Source organism: Clarias gariepinus, chromosome 21 (assembly GCF_024256425.1).
Source record: "Clarias gariepinus isolate MV-2021 ecotype Netherlands chromosome 21, CGAR_prim_01v2, whole genome shotgun sequence".
NCBI classification, from domain to species: Eukaryota; Metazoa; Chordata; class Actinopteri; order Siluriformes; family Clariidae; genus Clarias; species Clarias gariepinus.
Genome location: NC_071120.1, coordinates 24,211,860 through 24,226,497, shown reverse-complemented (window position 1 = coordinate 24,226,497; position 14,638 = coordinate 24,211,860). Strand labels below are relative to the sequence as shown.

Sequence of the window (14,638 nt, the reverse complement as noted above, 5' to 3'; positions counted from 1 at the left end):
TATGTCTATTTAATGGTCGTGGGTGCGGGGCGGGTTGTAAAAATAGATACAGTGGTGCGGGGCGGGCCAAATAATTTCATAAAAGCGGGACCCGCGGGTTGGAAAAATACCCAACCAAAAGATATCGATCTGTGTACATCGGGAGCTGTGCAACTGGTGCTGTTCTGACCACGTTCGTTACCCCAACTGATATTTCTTCATGGACAGCAAGTTAGAACAAAGTAAATATAAAATTCTGCGTGAAACAGGAAGAACCTGCCACATGGATGTTTGACGTGCTGCAACGAGTCGTTCGAAGGGTTTTGAGTGGCATGTGTGCTTCAAGATGATCATCAGAGAACAATCCACAACATTGCTGCCATTGTCGGGGAATAGTCCAGGCAATCCTCACGTGTGATTTGAACATGCACCGTGCTGCTGCCAAGTTTGTTCCCAGGCTGCTGGCCCAGGAGCAAAGGGAACAGCACGTTGAAATCTGCTAAGAACTCCGTCACTGCGTGTGGATGACCCGTGTGGACGACCAGTCCTTCATGTCGAGGATCATTACTGGAGACAACACCTGGGTGTATGGGTATGACCCTGAGACAAAGCAACAATCTTCACACTGTAAGAGCCTTTTTTTTTAAGACTTGACCAAGTGCATGCTTATTGTCTTTTTTGACATTCGAGAATGTGTCCCCAGGGGCCAAACTGTCAATAGCGAATTCTACTGCCACGTTTTAAGGTGTCTGAGAGAGGACATATGGTGAATAAACAGAGCTTGTAACACAGAGCTAATCTCAAAACTTTTTGATACCAACTTGTGTATATACAATTATTAGCATCATTGTATACAACTAAGTATACCTTAAAATGAACAATCCTGTAACTGCAACATAAAAAAACAACACACACGCACGCACACACACACACACACACACACACACACACACATAAATTACATAACTTTTAAAATCCCTGCATTTTCAAAAAGGTAGCCACTGTTTTAAAGAAATCTGGTACAGTTACAAAAGTCCAGCAAGTCCCCTTCTGGGGGTTTCATCTGGCTCAAAGTGATCCAGTGGGTGAGCTGGCGTGTGACCTGGTGTGTGATCCGGCGTGTGATCCGGAGTGTGAAGATGGTTCAGGTCTTGTGTATGATGGTCTTGGTCTGTATCATTTACATTATCTTCATGATCACCTGAAAAACAGTTAATGACTGAAATGACTAAAAATTCCAAAAGTAAAATTCTATTTAATAACAACATGATAATAACAATAATAATAATAATAAAGATGGACAGAAAAAAAAAAAATGTTTAATAGGCCTTTCCGTAGCCCTGAAACTATACTGTACATAAAACCAAAAATGCACCTCTTTTTCATATCTTTATCTGTATTTGTTTATATCAAGTCACGTATTTATATTTGGTTATATCTCTAATAAATCCCTTTTCTGCTTAAACATACCGTATATTCTTAGAGACAAAGGCTTAATCTAGCAAGCTAAAGGGTTTTTTAGCACTGATGCAGACTGCTGTTGGTGATGTCCTGTAAAAAATGATGAAGCACAAAAAGCCCATCAAATATCATATGGATAAAGAAAGCCTTAAGAGTTATTTAGTTGTTGTTTCCTTATCAGAGGCGGCTCCAATAATCATGACCAGGTAATAGTTCCATTTAGCATTTTAACGCTCTTCAGAACGGGTTAAACTCACAAACGCTGCAGTCGTTCCAGTGAACATTCAGCAAGCGGAACGCCCGATCTCTGAAAATCGCCTGATAACTTGTCGCCAACTTATGAAAGAGACGCGTCTGTCTGATAGAACTGTACACACAATCGTTTACCAACACCACTTACAGGAACTTTTTTGGGAGTTATTGTCACATGACGGTACAATCCTGACCTCGCTGCAAGCTATTTCCACATGTTTGCACCATTAAAGGAGTCCCTGTGAGGGCAGCATTTCAGATGTGAAGCAGGCAGTCCTATCGTGGCCATGGCGTACCGAGAAAACTTTTTACCTGATGGTGTCCAAGCACTAGTGAAACTCTGGGATAAGTGTATTAGTGTAGCAGGGGTTAATCTAGAGAAATGGTTCGAAAAACCATTCCATTTAGAGACCTTTTTTTTAAGTGTAGACCTACATGTAATCCAAAATAGTTCTATGTCTTATCTTAACATTTCTTTTCACTACTTCATACAAACGCACCTCTTCTGTTTCAGATGCGAACTTTGATACAGGAGAGTGAATACAAGCTTAGGAATGACGTTCCCAAGATACACCTGACCCCGTAATGTAAATCATCTTCGCAAAGCAGCTCACACTTACTGGACTGAATGCGGTGAATTTCGACAAGCGTTGTTGCTGGAGCAGGACCGTGACCATTAGTGAGTGGAGGGAGTCTCGGGACGGCGTCGTGGAGAATGTCTTCCTCGTCAGACTCGATAAGATTCAACACGTCTCCGTTGTCATTTGTTGAGCGACTAGAGAGAAGGAGATAAATCACAGTAATGTGGGTTTTACTAATTACTGAATATTCTACAACAATGTTTTATCAAAGTGTGGACCACAAAGTGTGGGGATACTGCACGTGTCCTGCCAAAGATTGTTTGATAGCTAATAAAAAAATGGTTAAATAATTGCTCGTTTTCAATTTTGTTGTGCAGTGTAAAATGTAAAAAATATTCACGTAAAAAAAAAGTATGCAGACTTTTTTTTTTTTAAACAAAGCCATGGGATTTAAATCACAGTTTATTCTTAGAGTTATTAGAGTCCTAATTAAAGGTTTGGGTGGGTGGCAGATGATTTTTTCAGAATTCCAATTCCGCCATGGCCTTCTTAAGTTTGGGAAAGGTTGTTCTAATGTCTTCACACACAGTTTTCTTCTATAGAAGAAGTAGTTATACTCCAAACATAGCCGGTTAACTGGGGTACATTTGGCGTTTGGCTTATTACTTCCAGTTGAGCCTTATGGCAGAACCTCGTGCACATCCCAGTCAATACACAAAATGTGTAAAACACTTGTTTTTATGGTTTTTGGCATTTATTTTTCTAATATCCATATCATATTGTCATATCCCTATCTTGTAGCCATGTAGTAACAGGATTACAGTATCAGACTTGAGAAGAAGATGTGGTCTAAACAGTATTGTTATTAGATTTTTATGTAAAAATATACATATATTTTTAAACAATTGTTTTGCTGTACATGCAAATGACTTTATTAAGTATTAAAATAAATGATGAATTCCGCTAAAACCTAAATAAATATTTTGGTAAACGCTGTAATATCTTCTATATTACAAGCAGAAAAGTAAAAACTTTTAAAATAGGAATAAAAATGTAAAAGTAAGATAAATAAGGATATTATTTAACTTTCTGAACACAACTAAGTCTCTTTTTTTTAACCAAGGGACATGAGATAATTACTACAGCTTTACAGCTGTAACCTCTCAAATATTAGTTAGCATGACATTAGCCTCTAGCTGAAATCTAATATCTTGCTAACATTAGCCAACAAAATAATTCCTAACCTCTCAAATGCTATCTAGTAAGTTAATAACTCTGACCATACAAGTCAGCTGAATGCTAATGTTTTGCTAACAATAATTAAGACCAAATAACAACAGCTTCATATCTAAAATGTTAGCTAGCATAAAAGCAATGCTAACAACAGAAACTAGCTGGATGCTTTTTGCTAGGAGTCAAGATACAAACTTCTGTGAATAATAAAAAGGGCATAAAGCAGCAGATAGATTAACAATGCGGTGTATTAGCTGTTTTCACTGTTATATCTGTTAAATTTAGGTTATTAGGGATTCAGGACTGCTTGAAGCTGTGTGAGGTTTAAAATATATATAAAGTTAGCATGCTCCACAGAAAAAAAGAAAAGAAAGTCCCCAGTTCAGGAAGATTCAATTATTGGCCTGCATCAAGTACCAAGAATAATTTAGATTTTTGAATTGCCTAGAATTGGGTTAAAAACTTAATAAAAACACATAAGATTGAAAGAATGATTATGTATCACAGTGTAATTGGTTCTATGTACAAGACTGTATTGAGATATTTATATGACATCTAAAAGAAAGACTTCTCTTTGGTCACAACAATAAAAAAAATAGCTGTTGGAAGATTAAAAATAAAAACTAATCAACCAACGTATGAGTGAACGATAAAAGAAATACTATATAATATAATATCTTACATTATATGTTAACCAATATTCATACATATCTATTTTTCTTCCCTTAATCATGCCTAATTTTTTAAAAACTGTAATAACTATTAATAGACTTTTAAACATGTTGCCTGAGAACTGTCTATATATTATAATGAAAGTAAGAACATTTATAGTGAAAGTCATAGTGTTGAGTTCCCGCCAGTTCTTGTCAGGAGTGACAAAACTAGGAAATATCAGGAATCTGATATTTGATAAGGAGCATAATAAACAAAAATTGTTTTTTTTTTTTTTAGATTTTAGACCAATGGAAAAAAAGATCATGTTGTCTAATTGGTCCAGACCAACCCAGAGTGATGGGCGCGTTAGAGTAAAAAGTAAAGCGCATGAAGTGATGCACCCATCATGCATGGTGTCCACTGTACAAGCCTCTCGAGGCAGTGTTATGATCTGGGGTTGCATAAGTCGCTCAGGCCTAGACTCTCAGCAACGTTCTGTATCGAAAAAATGAAGTCAGCTGACGACCTGAATGTATTGAATGACCAGGTTATGACATCTATGGAGTTTTTTTATATTCCTGGATTAAAATTCTGGGAGTTAGTATGTTAGTAGTGTGCGACTTTTTTTTCTGGCCAGGTAGCATATATGAGAAATATTGTAGTGAGTGTAACACCACTGTTACTACTAATAATACTAATACTAATGCTACTACTAATAATAATAATATTAATAAGAAAAAAATAGAGTTAATGCTTATGTTGGCTTAATTTTTTTTATAGTATACTTACCCAAATGTAAAACCTGTGGACAGACCAAAAACAAAAAAGAGAGAAAAAAAACATTATTTATGTATTATTTGAATAAATATCTTAGCAGATATATATGAAACAACAACAAAACATGCATACTTAGGCATATCCTGTCACGGCGAGTGTACATGAGATAGCCCACAGTGATTCCAGCTGCTAAAATCAAAATTGATATGAAGATCCCGAAAACGACTCCAGAAATAGACCCAGAAGCTGCAAATAAAACATACATTTTAAAAAAAAATTGTTCTGGAAACAAAATAGATACTTGCTTTATATATCTATACACAGTATCCACAGAGTAATTCCAAATATATTAAAGCTTTACTTAGATCTATACATTTCAATTAGAACATTGAAAGCTTCATTTACGTCGGATAGTAAGGTAGACCTCCAGCGCTTTATAAGCGAGCGCATTTTCACTCCAGCAGAAATACACGCCCTGATCTTCCTTGGTGGCATTGACAATGGTGAGGCTTAGTTGAGGGCCCTCCTCAACCACGATGTACTTGGAGCTGGGAACAATGGGCACCTGCTCTATTCCTCGCTTCCACGTGGTTTTAGCAGGAGGCAGAGACTTGGACTCCGAGCATGTGAGGGTGATGTTCGAGCCTTCCATAGCGGCGACCATTGGTGCACCGAGAGGATATGGAGCCGCTGTAAGACAGAAAAATCACCATAAAGGCAGGATTTTATACAACATAATGGCCTCTGTGCTTGTCAGTCTTAGCAGGTTTGTTAGGCTTTCGGAAAGATGAACAATATCGAATCAGACGGAATTGTTCTGTGGTTGTTCAGTTATATGATGTAAGCCATTGTTTTGGGGCATTTGAGCCCAAAGGTGGATTTGTTTTTGAAATGGAAGTCTTGTGTACGCTGATTGACAGAGGGAAGGCTTTTATAGGTACTGATATATAAAACCACGCATCCATCGTACTCAAGCACTATAATTAGCTCACCTTAGTGCTGTTAATGCTTGCATTGAAAGTGCCAAGAAAAGTGCATGGTGCCATTTGGATACCCACAATCTGTACCCGGGCATATACAAACAAAAATGGTGGATTGGATTTTAGAGAGATTTGTTCCTGGAACAAATCAAACAGGTTGGTTTCAATTTCAAAGCTGAAAATACTTATATATGAAAAGACGTGACTGTATGTGCTTGATAGGATTGTGTTAAATTATTATACAACATCGAGTAAGTTGATTGGACGAGAGGCATTTTACAAGTGCGGAAATAGAGTATAACAGCACTAGGATGTTATAATATTAAATGTATTACTCCGCATCACAGATCTTTTAATAACAGGTAATTACACTATCTGTCAATCAGCAGCATGGGTGAGAGTAGGTCTGTACCGCCTCCAGTGCTGAGGAGAGAGCATCTGCCCACCAAAACCCACATTCAAAACCAGCCACAGAAGCACTTACAGCAAGAAAACCTATTTGATTACTTTAATAATAATAATAATTGTGGGTGGTTATTATTTTTTACTATAAATCTAATAATATTAGTACTATAATACAAAAAAAAAAGTTTTCAGAGGCGTCTGTGATCTCACGCAAGCGAAGGGCAGATAGCGCTGTCCTACGAGTGTATTACGCCACCCTCAACAGTGCATGAGCCAGCAGCTCAGAAAGTTGCCGTCGGTGGCGTCACGTGGTTCGGAGGAAACACGTCATAGTCTGCGGCCCTCCTGACTGAGTGGTCGTGGTAACTTAATGTGGGAGCCCCCTTGTGACGGGGAGGAATTGGATACGATTAAATTGGGGAGAAAATCTGGAAAAATCCAAGAAAAATATAAATAATAAATTTAAAAAGTAGATATCATCTGGTAGAGAAAGTTTACCGCACAGTACCAGTATATGTAAAAAAAAAAAAAAAATACTGAAAAACAGGGAACCTTTTTTGTTTTTTTGATCAGGTCCAAAGCTTAAACAGGTTCAGGTGTTAAATCCACTTCAGAATGGACAGTAATTTTTTTCCTATGAACAAGTTCATTGTTTGCAGTACTTAACATCCAATAAAGAGGTTACATATGATCTACTGTACAGTCAACACACAGCCCTAAAGGGCTTTCCTGTAATAACAACAACACCTCATACTGTATTATAACATGAATAATTTATAAGTGACAAAACCATTCCTCAATTTGGTTTTATAAACAAACAGCATGTTGTAACAACACTATATATGCCATGCCGTGCTAACCCTTTTATGTGCAGATAGCCGTTTAACCAAAAGTGGTATCTTCCATAAACATTAACACACTATTATGCAATCTGTTATTCTATTACAGGGTCTCTGTAACAACACATCAGCTCTTACCAAGTGTGAAGGTGCAAAATTTATTGTCCCCAGGGTTCTGCGTTACGTGTTGTCCTACACAGATGATCTTCTGGCCCTCAAAGAGCATGCTCCTGTTCAGAGACAGCTCAAAGTTGTCCGTCACCTGTGATTTGCTCAGTACAGGCTTCCCGTCCTCCTGGCCATCTAATGACACCGTTAGCGTGGGGGTCGGGTAGGCACCGTACCAGGAGCAGTTAAAGAGGACTTGATCGAGCTGACGGCCGTGATGCCAAAAGCAGTCAGGATGATACGCTGGTGCGTCTGGAGAATCAGAACGGAATGAATAAAAACATATAAAACTGAAAGAATGATTATGTATCACAGTGTTATACAGTACAAGACAGGATATGACAGGATATGCCTTTGTTCCATTTACAAGACTGTATTTAGATATTTATATAACATCAAAGAAAGACTTCTATTTGTTCACAACAACTAAAAAAAATAGCTGTTTGAAGATTAAAAATGAAGCTAATCAAGCAATGTATCAGCCATGCATGAATTAAAAACCAAAAATGTTAGATATATAATGTTACACTATACAGTATGTTAAAAATATTTGTAAATTATACTTCTGCATAATTCCTTAAAAACTGTAATAACTATTAATAGGTATTTAAATTTAATGTTGCCCTAGAAACTATCAAACTTCACAATAATTATGCAGTGGCAAAATTACACTATGCACTATTAAGAAAATGTTAATGTATCTGTCTTCCTAAAGGAATTCTACCTATTTTCATACGATCTAACATTCATGTAACCTTCATACAGCTCATCTACTGCCAATGTGATGCTTAAACAACGGTCATGTAACCTTTATATAATTCTAATCTAACACTGATATTCCTGTAACCTTCATATTAGTCCCATCTAATATAATATGAATAACAATGATCTATGTATATACAGTATCTATAATGATGTAGCATGAATATAAAGTGGTAATTAGCAGGCCGTACAGTAGACGAGCAGTTCCAGTCTTCGTGCCTCGACTTTTTTGGAGACGGTGTTCTCAGCGCTGCACGTGTAGTTTGTTTGATCATCAGGTGTAATGTTTATGGTCTCAAAGTCCAGATATGATTTACTCCCAGACGCCCTGGTTATGTTGTGTTTTGTAGAGACATCCTCCACAGTCCAGTTTAGGTTCTGAGATGGGTGCGAATTGCTGGAGCAGTTAAAAGTAACCCTGGACCCTTTCACTACAAACCACGTTCCGTTTGCGAGACGCGTCGCTGGATTTACCTTTACCTCCATGTCCTTCGGACCGCCTGGAAACACAAAGACATGGCTCTCAGTGCATAGTCAGAGGTTAAGCTTCTGTGGTAGTAAGGATTCTGTAGTCATACACACACACACCTAATAATAGAATAGAATATTAAAAATATTAACACTCTTATAATAATTTAATTGCACTAGGACTTATATGGATTTATATGTTCCAAGTGGGAAATAAACACAATTTTGAAATTGTGCACTAGAAACTTTATATAAATACGCACCAGATAATTACAGGTGGATCTCGGGAAATTGTCTGTAGAGGAGGACGAGTGTACTTAATGCGCGTTTTTAGGAAGACTGAACTAGAAATTGAAGAGAGTAAGAAAGATCTATAGGTGTCTGTGATGCAACTTCCAGAACTCGAACTAAACATGCTGAGTGTTACTGAGAGGAAACGTGTCGAGACGATAGTGTGTGTGGAAGTGCCTGATAAAGCAGAGGAAGAGTTAGATAAGGATGCATTGGACGTTTTTAAGAACGGCTGGACTTAAAAAACACGACTTGAAAAGCGAGAATGAGACCTACAGTTGCTGTTAAACTAAAAACAAGAAGAAGAAGAGGAAGTGTCCAAATACTAACAAGGCTTCCCGAAAAAATAAAAGTCAGTGTTTCGAACAGGTTTACTCACTACCTTAATACACGTTTTCAAGGTCATTATTAAAGCGTTGTTTCTTTTTCATCATATTCTACATGACTTCCAGGGAATTTCCTCTTCAACAAGAAAAACTAAACCAATTTCTGCATCTTAAATTCCTAGTTAATAATTGACTTGTTTAACCTGGTCTACTCATAGTTCTCGATTATTCCCTAATACTTAGATCTAAAACTGAATTGTTGGATTAACTGATGCTCAGCTCATCGATAATAAAATATTAAACCTTTTCAGTTTGGGGAATTACAGCATTCAGAGATTACATAATCGCAATTAAAATCCCGGCCAAACAGGAATTTCCCAAAACAGTTTTTTTTTATTTAAATTGCTAGTTTAAATTTTTTACCCTATTTGTAAAATGTCTGCTTTCACATTACACAGATCAGCCATAACATTAAAACCATGAACATTAAGCCCAATATTGTGTAGGTTCCCACTCACACACTCAATCAAAGGTGCGGGCGATTTGGGAACGCCAATCAACCTAATCTGCATATCTTTGGACTGTGGGAGGAAACCGTAGTATGCAGAGGAAACCATCAAGCAGATCCACAGACCTGAGGCAGGAATCAAACCTCGACCCTGGAGGTGCAAAACTACTACACAGTGCTAACCACAACGGCATTGGGCTGCCTGTTATTATCTATTAACTTTTTATTAACTTGTTATAATCATCATCATGAATAACGGAATGCAGTGTATAACCGTCTGGATCAGTGGTGTGTACATTTTTATTTTTTTGGAACGGAGGTATGTTTCTGTGGAACCCCAAGGAGAGCAGATCACCTCTAGTCTAGAGTGAAGTGTAGCAGTATTTTAGGGAACTAACATTAAATGATTCTGTGTTTTGTTAAAAGTTATATATATTATATTTACTTAGTTTTTACTACTATTTACAGTATAATCTTATTCAAAGTTTAGGTCTGGATATATTCCATGACATTATCCAGTCTGGATAGCTAACAAACTAGTTAACGTGAGCTTTTCCAGCACCTTCGTAAACAACCACGTACAAAGACAAACAGGACGTTTAAAACCGTGGACGGCTTTTAAATTGCCCTAAAATCGAACTATAACGACTGTTAAGACTTTATCTCTGTCTAACTAGGAAGCTACAATAGCCAATAAACTGTGTTTAGTTTCTGTGTTTAGTTGGAATATCATCCACTTATCAATGCTAAAAATGATACAGTCCTCTTGTGAATTAAAAATGACACTGCTGCTTGTCAACCTGCTGAACCTGTTTCTTGCCGGATCACATGTCTTACAGAAACCCGCACACGTACAGGTCTGTCTTACAAAAGCAGTGTGGTTCGTATCTTCGCATTCCAGTGTACCTTACCTGCGACCAGTAGTCGAATCTTACTGGGCGTTGCGGTACTTTCCGGTATGGTCTTGCACTCGTATTCCGCATCGTCTAACATCATCAAGCCGTTGATGTTCAAGCTGCTGTCATCCAGGATGGATATATGGTTCATTACTGGGACAGGTTGAGAGTGGTTATGGGTGGCCAACACCACCCCATCCTTTATCCAACGGGTCACTAAACGAGGGGTGGCGTTGACGGGCAGGTCGGGGCATTGCAGCACCAGTTTCTCCCCCAAATCTCCGAGGAAAGTGTTGTTGGCAACCGTAAAAACTGAAAAATTTGAGAATAAAAAATTGCCGAGTTACAGCAAGAGGTCAATAAAGTTTATTAAAAACATTTTAATGCCCTTAGAGTTAATGGTTTGGTCATTAAATCTAAACACATTCATATTGATATAAATGCATTATTACACCAATCAGTCATAACATTATGCCTGGTATTGTGTAGGCTCCCCTTGTGCCACTCTGACCCTAGGCTCTGGCAATAGGACGATAGCGGTTGGGTGATGTGGGTTGCAGGGTGGGTCATCCATGGATCGGACTTGTTTTTCCAGTGCATTCCAAGGATGCTTGGTCAGATTGAGATCTGGGGCATTTGGATGTTTGACAACTTGGAACTAAGGTAATCCAAATAGTGCATATTTTATGCTACACTGACTTTTCTTTGGGATCGGAACGGAAGGGCTAGACAGGCTTCGGTCCCCAGAGGCATAGATGAGCCTTGGATGTCACCAGTTTCTTTTCTTGTACTTTGTACCTCTTATCCTAGGGATTGCCAAAATTCTTTCTTTTCAAGTAGAAAAAAAGCACAATTACATATTTAAAATTAAACAATTTATAATACATATAATTTAATATGATGATACAAGTTAAATGAGATACTAGATGACACTGGATAGGGCATCATGCCAACTGGAAAGCATCCTGATATCATTCATGTGTGGCATTGCTTCCCAGCCAAGGGCGTGGGCTCACTCACAATTTTGCCTAAGAACAATAAAGAATGGTACAAAAACATCCTCCAAGAGCAACTTTTCCCAACCATCCAAGAACAGTTTGGTGATGAACAATGCCTTTTCCAGCATGATGGAAAAAAAACATTGGTCGTGGAACAAAACAACCAAAACAACTGAAATTTTGGGTCCATGGCCAGGAAACTCCCCAGATCTAAATCCATGTGAGAATTCTCAAGAAGAAAGTGGACAAAAACCAAAAATTACAAATTCTGACAAGCTCCAGGCATTGTTTAAGCAAGAATCACCAAGGCGATTTGCAAATGTCTTGAAAAAGAAGGGTCAACACATTGCAAATACTGATTCTTGTAAAATGAAACTTGTAAAAAATGTAACCAGTAAAAGCCTTTGACTCCTATAGAGTGTTTGTAATTATACTTAAGTATACCACTACTAAGTATACCATACGTCTGGCAAAAAGATCTAAAAACCCTGAAGCAGCAGACGTTGTGAAAATTAATATTCATGTCATTCTCAAAACATGAGTGAGAAATTAGAATAATATTAATACTAATACTGATATTAACATTAAAAGGACCATAATATAAATATTTTTTTTCTTCAATTCTGTACTTTTTTTTATTCGTCCCCATATCCTTCAGCACAGGAGGTAGGAGGCATGTCGCACCCTATGCAGGGAGACTTTTTAGGTATTAAGGAGTCGTTTAGAAAGCAGCCGAGCGCGCATGCATACATTAGGCAGTGTTTTTTTTTTTAAAAGATCTAAAACATATTTAGAAAACAAAGTATCTGAAGTATAAACTTACCTGTTTGATATAAAAGTAAAAAGTGCAACAATGTTACTCCGGCTTGTTTCATCTTTTCGCCGATGTTTAAACGGACGAGACGGAATCGGGTGCGCGTGACAGCAGCTGATCAAAGCGTTTGTTGCGGAAGTAAACCGTCATATCGGTAAAGGTGAACACGCGCAGGAAAGAAACCTCAGCTCTGAGGGTAAAATAAAAGAAGAAAAAACACACAGATGTTTTAACTTTAGTTTCACTCAACTGCGTCCATGTTCGTGTTAGGTTTCGGTTCCAACACCTGTTGTGTTCTCTCTCTCTCTCTCTCTCTCTCTTTCTGTCTCAATGTCTCTCTCTCTCTCTCTCCCGGAAGTTTGCTTTGTGTATTCCGGACGTGCCACACCTTTTCTTACCTGTCTTTCTTAAACACACAGGTGGTGTCTCAGCACAGAATTAACTACTTTTGGTTTTTAGTTGTTGCTTTGTTAACACATGGAGGAATATTCCCCTTTTCAGACTGTCTTATATCCATCCTTCCATCCATCCACCACCAGAAATAATTAAAAAAAGAGAGTTCAGATTGATGGACCGTCCCAGAGACAAACAGCTAAGAATCGTAAAACACGCCTTTCCACCTGTCCAGTTTACTACAGAAAAGAGTGAAACAGAAACCGAGTCTCAACCTGATTCTCCTGAAAGACGTCTTCATGCAATTTAACAATCCGTTCTTCAGTTGTTGCTCTTGAAAAATTCAACAAAGTGTTAATTATGTATTAATAGCTAATACATACTTGCGCTAAACTTTTAGAGTGTAAATTCTATCTTTAAACTATTTACTCCTTTCGTTTCCATCAAAAACGTCCCCAGATCATACATACTGTATACTGCTAAAAGCATTCGCTTGCCTGCCTTCACATGCATACAGCATGAGCTTGAGTAACATCCAATTCTTGATCCATAGTGTTTAATATGATGTTGGCCCCATCTCCTTTGCAGCTATAACAGCTTCAGCCTTTCTGAGAAGGCTTTCCACAAGCTCTCTTTAGACGTGTGTTTATGGGATTTTTTTTTACCATTTTTCCTGACACTGATGTTTAACGAGAAGGCGTGGCTCGCAGTCTCTGTTCTAATTCATCCCAAAGGTGTTCTATCGGGGTGGGGTCAGGACTCCCACATCCCAGATCTTCCACAGCAAACTCACTCATCCATGTCTTTATGGACCTTGCATTGTGCACTGGTACGCAGTCAGGAAAATCCACAAACTTCCCTCAAAGTTGGAAGCATGAAATTATCCAAAATGTCTTGGTATGCTGAAACCCACATCAGTTCCAACATGCCATGCATGAGGCGGGGTACACCCTGGACATTCACATGCACACAGTATGGGCAATTTAGGAATTTGCCTAATCTGCATGCCTTTAGACTGTGAAAGGAAACTGGAGTACCTGGATAAAACCCACCCACCACAGGGAGAACATGCAAACTTCACATGCACACAGGATTGAGGGTTAAGCTGCCACTGCAGAGGATGCATACACTACACTATATAGCAGCTTGACAGTGGGGGGATAGCACCAAACCTTGCACCAGCAGACTGCTATTTTTCTCACCTCAAAAGTTGTCAGCAATCTTTTTGCTTTCATTTGCTCTCAGTGGCTCACTGCTAGTTGTTATCTACATTCATCACCAAGTACACAGCGGCTAGACACCCTACCTCTTTCACTTTTGTTGTCAACAGCAAAAAGACAAGCAGAACTTCCTGAGGAAATTGCAGTATCATTCTTAACACAAATATCTCAACAAATATCATATTGCTTTAGTAATAGGCAGATTGGAATTTAAAATAAAACTTTATTTTTCAGGAGGGACAGATAGATATCCATCAAGTGGTCAAACATGCTTGCTTGGTGGTAAAAGGGTTTGAAATTGGATCCTTCTCAATCATATATTGCTTTGAAAGGTTTTTGTCTTCAGTGACAGAAATTTAAGAATAAAAGTGCTTCTCTATAGTCATGTTGGGATAAAAATATAATTTCTCATGAACAATAAACACTACCAGTCGAGAATTTGGATGCACCTTCTAATCCCATGGTCCTCCTTGATTTTAATTTCTTTCTACATTGTAAAACAATACTGAAGGCATCCAAAATATGCAATAATCCCTTTTAAAACAGTTAAAACTGAGATATTGAAAAGCTTTTATTACGGCTCTAATCTGAGGTACTGTTTGTTAATTGATTTCTGAGGCTGGTAACTCTAAA

The 14,638-nt window shown here is 38.0% G+C and overlaps 1 protein-coding gene across 1 annotated transcript; it reads right to left on the bottom strand.

Annotated features, from left to right (window-relative positions):
• Positions 1–989: 989 nt before the first annotated feature.
• vsig10 (V-set and immunoglobulin domain containing 10) lies at positions 990–12,718 on the bottom strand. The gene is made up of 9 exons (XM_053481585.1): positions 12,402–12,718; positions 10,596–10,892; positions 8,283–8,591; positions 7,300–7,581; positions 5,343–5,627; positions 5,070–5,183; positions 4,950–4,962; positions 2,313–2,467; positions 990–1,180 (listed from the first exon to the last, which is right to left on the bottom strand). Exons 1-9 carry the CDS (start codon positions 12,451–12,453, stop codon positions 1,005–1,007), a joined length of 1,683 nt encoding a protein of 560 aa, XP_053337560.1. The 5' UTR covers positions 12,454–12,718; the 3' UTR covers positions 990–1,004.
• Between the last annotated feature and the right edge of the window lie 1,920 nt (positions 12,719–14,638).

Coding starts and splice junctions, on each gene's coding strand:
- vsig10 (XM_053481585.1), bottom strand. CDS start 12,453: ATGAAACAAGCCGGAGTAACATTGTTGCACTTTTTACTTTTATATCAA. Junction 10,893..12,401: donor TTTACTTTTATATCAAACAG/GTAAGTTTATAC, acceptor CAAATTTTTCAG/TTTTTACGGTTGCCAACAAC. Junction 8,592..10,595: donor GATTCGACTACTGGTCGCAG/GTAAGGTACACT, acceptor TTGTGTTTCCAG/GCGGTCCGAAGGACATGGAG.